The sequence below is a fragment of the Populus euphratica genome, unplaced genomic scaffold, assembly GCF_000495115.2.
Source record: "Populus euphratica unplaced genomic scaffold, PopEup_1.0 scaffold5.1, whole genome shotgun sequence".
NCBI lineage: Eukaryota > Viridiplantae > Streptophyta > Magnoliopsida > Malpighiales > Salicaceae > Populus > Populus euphratica.
Window position 1 is genome coordinate 3,091,705 of NW_011499848.1, and position 9,301 is coordinate 3,101,005.

The 9,301-nt window shown below is 35.1% G+C and overlaps 2 protein-coding genes across 5 annotated transcripts in view; both read left to right on the plus strand.

Annotated features, from left to right (window-relative positions):
- The first annotated feature begins 1,619 nt into the window (after positions 1 to 1,619).
- Positions 1,620 to 6,054, plus strand: LOC105115399 (probable protein phosphatase 2C 42). 3 transcript variants are annotated; one of them, XM_011012291.1, is made up of 4 exons: positions 1,620 to 2,322; positions 3,165 to 3,552; positions 4,406 to 4,642; positions 5,498 to 6,054. In XM_011012291.1, exons 1-4 carry the CDS (start codon positions 2,000 to 2,002, stop codon positions 5,708 to 5,710), a joined length of 1,161 nt encoding a protein of 386 aa, XP_011010593.1. In that variant the 5' UTR covers positions 1,620 to 1,999; the 3' UTR covers positions 5,711 to 6,054. The 3 variants fall into 3 exon arrangements, with proteins under 3 accessions (XP_011010593.1, XP_011010586.1, XP_011010579.1); XM_011012284.1 differs by having other exon boundaries at positions 1,623 to 2,318; positions 3,194 to 3,552; XM_011012277.1 differs by having other exon boundaries at positions 1,627 to 2,318; positions 3,191 to 3,552.
- A 1,692-nt stretch (positions 6,055 to 7,746) lies between these two features.
- The window catches only part of LOC105115420 (uncharacterized), an 8,296-nt gene continuing 6,741 nt past the window's right edge, over positions 7,747 to 9,301 (plus strand). For both annotated transcript variants that reach the window (XR_840341.1, XM_011012302.1), the window contains exons 1-4: positions 7,747 to 7,991; positions 8,264 to 8,458; positions 8,765 to 8,839; positions 8,945 to 9,112. Coding sequence is in view for 1 of the 2 variants with exons in the window: in XM_011012302.1 (XP_011010604.1) it covers positions 7,797 to 7,991; positions 8,264 to 8,458; positions 8,765 to 8,839; positions 8,945 to 9,112 (633 nt within the window). In the remaining variant the exon portion in view is untranslated. The remainder of the gene's footprint in view (positions 7,992 to 8,263; positions 8,459 to 8,764; positions 8,840 to 8,944; positions 9,113 to 9,301) is intronic.

Here is a 9,301-nt window from a genome sequence, read left to right on the forward strand (position 1 = left end):
CACACATATATGACTGTGATTTGGTTCATGTGATACATTAATGCATTAAAATGCATCCACATGATGGTATGTCATCCCCACCTGTTTGAAGATATAGTAGCAATTGTAATTTAAAATATTTTTATTTAAAAATATATTAAAAAAATTATTTTAAAAAAATTATTTTTTAAAATCAATATATCAAAATAATTTTAAACTATAAAAAAATATAAAAAAAATTAACTAAAAAATTTTAAAATTTTAAAAAATATAATTTCAATCACGTTTTCAACTATGCCGCAGCAGAAACATAAAATTGCGTGCGATGTCCCCTCATGTACCACATATTGACAATCGGAGAAACTCTTGTGCCAATTCCCTGAGCTCAATCGGCCCTACTGAATCATACAACGGAAACACAAATTTGTGTTGCCCCCAATCAAGAATGGACTATTTTCTGGGTCAATTTATGCCAGCAGTTCTTGCTGTTATGAATGGAATGCAGACGAGCAAGTTGAGCTCTGATAGAACTCGAAGCTACCACAAGCGCATAAGGTATCTGACGTGATCAAGTTCAGCTGCCGAGCAAGTTATATCAACCATGAAATCAAATTATTTCTTAGATGCGAAGCAGCGGCACGTTGTACTGTAGGATTAGCAGTAAAGAGACTTCTCTGCTTAACTTATGTCGATGTGTCCTCGGATTGTTCAATGATGTCCACTATCCCTGAATAAATCCTCAACAACTAAGACGCAGTTCATGTTCGAAATTTCATAAAATGAGAAACTAGCTTGATGTGTCCTGTGACATTACTCACATCTTAACCACAAGAAACCACACAGTGACTACGATTTTTGAGGAGGACAGAACACTTTCTTTGTCGTGTTTCCCTGGCAGCATATAGGCCCAGGTGATTCAACAAGACCAATAACAACAAAAAAAACAACATTGCAGCAATGTCAGTGGAGCTGTGGCTTCCAGCTCTCTTTTGGCAATGGGGTGGACGTCTCCATCTTCAAATGTGATCCAAAACTGTCAACTAACGAAATGTCTTGCACAGCTAAATTATTGTCAACAACCGAGAGAGAAGCGGCAACTTATATTTACCAACCCACTCTGTCAAATTTTTTTTGTTTGGTCGCTAATCGAACAACCGTCAAAAAGGATTTGCTACATTTTCGAAGTAGCTTTAACCACACGAAAAAGCTTTTCCCCTCGAACTAGAACTAAGGTTAGAAAATCAATATGGTTGAAGATGCCGCAGATTCTAGAAGAGAAATTGCAGACTAAAAAAAAAAATCGAGTCTCAAGTACTTATGTTGATGAGACCAGGGGAGACGAATGCCCGGTAATCTTTGCAACCGACTTTTCCTTCACTTGTTTATTCTATTCGCCTCAAGAGTCAAAGATTTTGACATTTTTATTTTCGCATTCGTGTTTATAATTCACTGGGTTCTTAAAAAAAAAATCTATACTCCATTGTATCTAAACCATACTTCATGCATATTTTACTTTTTAACGTTAAGAGTCATTCACCAATTTTTGTGTATCGAAACTATTTTTTTGTCAGCCAGGTATGAGGTACATACACCATTCACATAAACAGTTCACAGTTAAAAAATCAGGGGAAAAAAACCAAACTGGGCAAAGAAGCAAAAATGTCCCAAGCCAAAGTGAAAATTAACCCTTTTTAGACATGATACATCCCCAAGACTCTTTCTTTTGACATACATACATTACTTGCATGCACATAGCCATAAATACATACAAACAACAGACACTGACATCAAGACCCAGCAAAACCATCCCCCACACCATTTCTCCCGTCTTCCTCATCAAAGTAATGACCTTTCCTCTGCTCCTCTACAACCGAGCACACCCTTCTCTTATCACTATCCGCACCAATAAATTTAGATCGTTATATTATATTAAAAACACATATTGCAAAACATCAAGAAAGATTAAGCGGGAGGGAGAAATTGGTTTGGTTTGGGGGTTAGTTTGATTGAGAGATGTGGGATGCTTCAGGCATTGATGAATCTGCTTTCTTTATGTTTTAGGCCATTTGGGCAAGGTAGCAGTAGAAACAGTGGTACAAAGTTTCAGTCTTTTGTTGGTATCAGCAAAGAAGGGAAAGATGGATTGCTTTGGTATAGAGATATTGGAAGATATGGGTCTGGTGAATTTTCAATGGCTGTTGTTCAAGCTAATCAAGTACTTGAAGACCAAAGCCAGATTGAGTCTGGACCTTTTGGAACTTTTGTCGGTGTTTATGATGGTCATGGTGGACCTGAAGCTGCACGTTTTGTCTGTGATCACTTGTTCAGGCACTTTCAAGGTCTGTTCTTTTTAAATGCATTTTTTTATCAACCCTTTTATATCTCTTAAAAATCTTGCCTTAAAAGAAAACTTTGCTGGGAGCTGTGGGATTTTCAATCAGTTTGCTTTTTTTTTTTTTGAGACTTTGACAGGTTCTGCTCCTTTTTTTGTGAGTTTAGATGAAAAACTATTTTGTATAGTTTAATTGGATCATAGAAAGCAGCTTTCTATTTTTAGGACTATAAATTAATAAAAAAAACAATTATCGGTATTTAAAGATGGAATTTTGCGTGCGAAAATCATTGATTGGAAGGTATTGGTACCTATCGGTAGCTTTCATGCTTTTAATTACTGAAAGTGATGCAGTTTTTTGGAGCTGTTCACGTTTGTGGTTATCTCTGTCTTGTCAATTCCATGGATACTGTTTGTAGTGATATTCAATCGGATTTTGCTTTTTGTGTAAGCTTTTGATTGGCTTTTATGAGTTTGCAATGCTTTGTACTTCAAACAACAGTTTAGACTTGGAACAGGGTGATTAAATGTAAGCTTTATGATTAGTTTTTAGTAGAGCCACCTGCCTAGTTCCTTGCTATTATACCCAAAAAACAACACAATGTTGGCCATTAAATTTAGATTGAAATCTAAGTCAGTGCTTCTAAAATGTGTGCTGGCCAAATGCATTAGCTCTAGTTAGAAAATAGATTTGCTCGAGGATAATGGATTTGAGACTTTGAATTCCAGTGAAAAAGCAGGGCATATATCTTCAATTTTTTTATTATTTTTGTTTCTCAATTATTTTGATCTTTTTTGGGTTTTATTTCATTTAACTTTAGAAAAGGATTGTGCCTTATGTTGGCAATCTTAGACTTTGTGGTTATGCACCAATTTCAGCAGAGACGCAGGGTGTTGTGACAAGTGAGACCATCCAAAGAGCTTTCTGCTTAACAGAGGAAGGGTTTACCAATTTCGTGTCCGAGTTATGGAGCACTCGTCCCCAAATGGCAACAGTTGGGTCATGCTGTCTAGTTGGAGTCATATGTCAACAGACCCTCTTTGTGGCAAACCTGGGTGATTCCCGTGTTGTGCTGGGCAAGAAAGTCGGCAACACAGGAGGTATTGCTGCAATACAATTATCAACTGAACATAATGCAAACCTTGAGGCCATCAGGCACGAACTCAAGGACTTACATCCAAATGATTCCCAGATTGCTGTCCTTAAGCGTGGAGTCTGGAAAGTGAAGGGGATTATTCAGGTTATTTCAAATCCCAATTTAACTTTCAGACTATTTCAAATTAAAACACGTCTTAGGTGCTTTTCTATTCTTGAAGTTTTTTTTTTTTTTAAAAAAAATTCGGGGTGATAAATCATGGAACTACTAGGTTGGATGGAATTTTTGTGGTTCTTGGGTTGAGAACTAAATACAAAATAGCATTGTTTATCATTTGGTAAGACCAGTCCAGACTGCTTTCAGGAAGTCATCAACTTTGTTGTGGTTGTTAATGCTATACCAATTTACCTGTTGCTTTCCTGTTTAGGATATATAAAATTATTTTTAAAACAATTTGTTGGAGTTATAGAATTGTGTCTACAAGGTGCAAGAACCACAAACAGGAGATCAGAAAGAACAACATATAAACCAATACCAAACCCCTGCAATATTCACATGCTCTGACAAATCCATGTCTTGCATATATGTCTTAAATTGAGATGATTTTTATAGTCATTGGTCAGTGCATGGCTTCATTTATAGAGGCAAATTAGTTGATTGATGATATTCTTCCGTGTTCCAGGTAACTAAAAATTTCTGTCCCAGGCATTCCTTTTTGTGCTAACAGATAAAATGCACTGCATGTCGAGCTAGATGCTTTGTTATTTATATTGTTGATACACTGTAGGAAATAAGTATGTTTATTGTGAAAGAGAATTTAAATATTCTTCATCCAGCCTTTGCATCGATGAAGATTACTTTGAAGTCAAATGTTGTGGAAATTCCTTGGTTTACATTGTGGGTTGCATTGGATTATCAGCATCTAGGTTCTTAATATTCATTGCATGTTCCTTTACAAATAATATTATCATGGACTCAATGATTGTATTGGATGCAGGTTTCTAGATCCATAGGAGATGTATATATGAAACATGCACGATTCAACAGGGAACCAATTGATGCAAAGTTCAGACTTCCTGAACCAATGGACATGCCAATCTTGAGTGCCAATCCAACTATCCTTTCACATCCTCTCGATCCGAATGATTCATTCCTTGTATTTGCATCTGATGGTCTTTGGGAACACTTGAGTAATGAAAAAGTTGTGGATATTGTCCACAGTAATCCACGTGCAGTAAGTGTTTGTACTTAATTATTTGGTAGTCAGGCTTTCTGCATTGAGTTACTTTCATGCTTTTGTGCTTCTATTTGATTAGGTAGCAAATGACCATAAAGTTTTAACCTTATTTTGGAACTATGCTGCTTGGTGTTAGCCTTGTTACTAAAACTTGCATGCTTAGTTATTTCATAAAAAACTCAAATGACCTTTTCTCTAGGATATATATGGTAAAGCAAAATCTCTTGGAAGAGTTTGGAATGAAAACTAGTGGAAGCATTACAGCACTATATATATATATATAATGTTTGTCACAGATAATTCATGAATTGTGAATATGAACTTTTTTAAAGTTTTGACACAGAAGAGAACTGCAAGTAGTTTCATCGATGAGTTACTTTGTATCTTATTTGGATTATTCATCCACTATCTATTTTCTCTAGTTCTGTGCGTGGATTATGCATTGATATCCAATGTAATCCACGGTCAATTCATTTTCATGTATAATTAAACATAGAGCAGCCTTGGAGTTAAATATGTGATAAATTTGTTGGCTTGTGGATCAATAAGCTGGGATGTATGCCAAGGAATCATTCCATGAGATTGAATATTATTGATTTGCATCATCATAGCATCTCGAAACTGACCTTTTAGATTGACATCCTCTCCACACGTGAATTGTCATGAATTCTTTATGCATATTTTGGCAATTTAGATGTCTATTATTGACAACAAAAGTACATGACGTGCCAATTCTATCTTCCATAGTACTTGTGGATTGCTGGGATATGGATGTGTGCACGGAAATGTATATCATGCACCATTATCAAAAATTATATAGTTGTTTCATAACGGATGCTTGTTATAATGCAGGGAAGTGCCAGAAGGCTTGTCAAGGCTGCCCTACAAGAAGCAGCAAGAAAAAGAGAAACGAGATATTCAGATCTGCAGAAGATTGACAAGAAGGTTCGGAGGCACTTTCATGACGATATAACTGTAATTGTTTTATTCTTAAACCACGATCTCATATCCAAAGGCGCAGTGCAAACCCCACCAGTTTCCATCCGAAGTGCCTTGGAGCACTGATAACCCATATTTCTGCTGCCTTGTTGTGGACAACTCCCAATAACATATCAGCAGATCAAGACATATATCGAGATGCATGGCTATACAGCTGCACATTGACAAAGCGGTTGCCGTGCCTGGATGCTAATGCCAAGACGTCTCTTATTTAAGAGATTTTGAATTTGTAAAATGTTTGTCAGAAAAAAATTAAAAATAATAGCGGCTAAGTCCATGTACACCCTGAGAATGTCTTCAAACGGAACAGCATATGCAGATGCAAGGAAGTTGTCGAACTGCGGTATGAGATGTTAAAATACTGGAACTCGGTGGTGGTGTTTGTTATGGTGTTTTGATTATATTTTTTTAGGTTTAATTTTTTTTTATCTATTTTCAAGAAAAAAAACTTTTATTATATTTTCAAACAGGCAATTAAAATGAAAATTAAGGTGTAGTTTCGCTCAGCACTAAATCTAATAATCAGTCAATTCGGGCTGCCTACTAAAAAACACTTAGAATTTTCTTTCTAAAAGTAAAAAAATCTGGTTTGCATGAATTCAACTTGGAACTCAAGTGGTACACCAGAATGACTCTGGATCGGGCGGGTTTGGTAACAATTGTTAAGTAATACATTTATTTTTATTTTATTTATTAAATGTAGAATAATATTTTCAATTTAATTGTATATAATTTTTTATATTTAAATTAACTCAAGTACTTTTAAAATAAATAGATTAACAAGAACTTTATATATATATATATATATATATATATATATATCTGAATTACCGAAATAGATTGTCTGCTGTGTTATATTTTTGGTGAAGCCGTTAGACCGATGATTCTCAAGACATAACACATTATACAAGGTGTGAGGGTTGCTACAAAACCCATATTCTAGTATTGATATTACGCTGACAACCATCACATTCAAATTATGTTAGTGTTTGTTTGCTGTTGTAATGGTTTTTTTTTTAAAAAAAATATTTTGTATTCAAAAATATATATAATACCAAACATAGCTTAATTATAATTTAAAAGACTTTGTTAGGAAAATTAGGAATAACTGAATATCAATTTACCCGAATCAATTCAGCGGAATATAATTCACAATTTATAAGCTCCAATTCTTTTTATCTTTGTGCAGTAAAATCAGAATTAAACAATGATCAAATATAATATAAATAATTATAAAATTAACATCAAGATTTTTAACGTGAAAAACTTGATAAGGAAAAAATCACGGGATCGTAATCCACCTAAAAACTTTCATTATCAACAAATAATGGGTTCACAATCATTCTTCCTCAAATTCAACTGAGGGATATAATATATATATATTATCAATAACAACTTATTCTCATATTACAACAAGATTAAAGGAGAATTATTTGAGAAAAACTCACAATATTGACAGCCCCATTTTTTTATTAAAACAGCCAGCTTCCATACCATTAATTTTTAATCTAACTGTTCAGAATGAAAAATACCATTAATTTTTAATTTAATTGTTCAGAATGAAAAATAACGTGTTTAGAAATTACTGTCAAAATCTTAATTCAATTCAATAATGAACAAGTTAGAAATAAAAAAAAATAAAAAAGTCTCTTTTTTTTATATATAATTTATTAATTAATATAGTAATTTTATGATACGAGATTACACGGAAGATACTTGATAATAAATTATATTTTTTATCTGCCACGATTCAAATCCCAAACATTAAAAGCAAGAAATTAATGAATCCCCAAACCTCAGTACGATGGATGGGTGATACCGTGATAGGGCTAGGGAGGTGAGCATAGAAGTGTGGAAAAAAGGGTGGTTTGTTTAACTTGAACGACATGTCAACCATGCCTTTGTCTCTCGGGGAGCATATCGTCATTAACAAACATGAGGGCATTTTTATCAAAATCAACAAAATTCAATTCCATTTTCCAGTGTAGTATAGGTTGTCTTTCCCGGTGTGAGTGAGCTTGACCTGACGAATTGCAGAAATCAGAATCCGCACTAGCAGTTATTTCTTTCTTCGCAGTCCCTCAAATCCCTAATTCCTCTTCTTCAAATCTAAGAGATATTTCTTAAACTAAACATCACTCCACCCTTGGCTATGGAATCCATCTCAAGCGGTTTGTTGTTATTATTATTATATTTCACGTTGAGTCTCATCTTGACTCACTCCGACTCAGCACCACAAGCCTTCCGTCGTGACCCCGGCCACCCTCAGTGGCATCATAGCGCTTTTCAAGATGTCCGTGACAGCGTCCGATCGGACGTCCGCCGCATGCTCCACACTCGCGCCGAGGTATCTCACTACTATTAAGTTAAAATAACAATTTAGACTCGCAATATTTCAGAACTCGTTTTGAACTATGTAGTAAATGTAATTCCACTGAACTGCGTCCTTTACTTTCAGCTGCCAAATAGTCCGTAATTCCAGCTTTGATTATTTATTGTTTTGTTTTGGTTAAATTTTGCGTCCTTTTAAGCTCAACTACGAATTTTTGCATTTCTAATAACTTTGATTTTCTTTATTTTGTGTTTATGAGATGCTTGATTTTATGGCTTGTCGTGGAGGTTCCATTTCAGGTTCCGTTGGAGGTGAATGTAGTGCTCGTAGGTTTTAATGGTGATGGAGGGTATAGGTTTGGTATAGATTCGCATAAATTAGAAGAGTTTTTGAGGATCGGCTTCCAAACTCACAGGCCTTCATGTATGGAGACTGGCGAGCCTCTTGATATTGAACATCATGTCGTTTTTAATGTTTTTCCGGTAAGCTCTCCCTAAAGTTAGTATTGTTAAGTAATTGTATTTTGCAAGCTTTAAGTCAAAAGGTTGTACTTGTAATGTTCTAGTGGAAAATCATCTTTGCTACCAATGTCTCGATGCATTTTCAGCAAAGATTTCGGTGTTTGTGGGTCTGGGTCGCATCCGGGTCTCACATGAAGGGACCCATAGACAGGAGATGCATTACAAATGGGAGAATTGGGGAATTTACTGAGTATTAGTAGTTTTCGTTTTTTTTGTTAAATGATAGGAATGACAGGAGCTGTGCCTTTTGTGTTGCTTTGACAATAGGCTGGGCAGCCGGAACTGATTGCGCTTGAGAAGGCATTGAAAGAGACTATGGTTCCTGCTGGGAATGCAAGAGAAGTGAGTGATGCTGTAAATATAATATGTTAATTATTTTGGGGGGGTTGTTAGGTGGAGTGTGTTTCTAAGCTAAGTTCTGAATTTTCTGTCTTTCCTTGTGTTTAGACTGATTTTGGAAGGGAGGTGCCATTGTTTGAGGTAGAAGCAGCGACCGTGGAACCAGTATTTCACAAACTATATTCCTACATATTTGATTTGGATAATTCAGAGTACTCTGCCAAAGATAATGACAGACCTGCTCCTAATGCAATCTTTCTTGTAAATTTCGATAAGGTATGGTTTTCAATTTCAGTTCTCTTTTCTGAGAAAACCAGTTCATTTTTTTTTCTAATTTGCATATGAGATAACCATTTTGTGTTTGAAGTCAAATGCTTATAATGTTTTTTCCAGACTATATTGTTGTTGGTTTCAGTTTTATATTGGTATTTTGCATAATGGTGTATGATTTTACTTTCTTCCGAT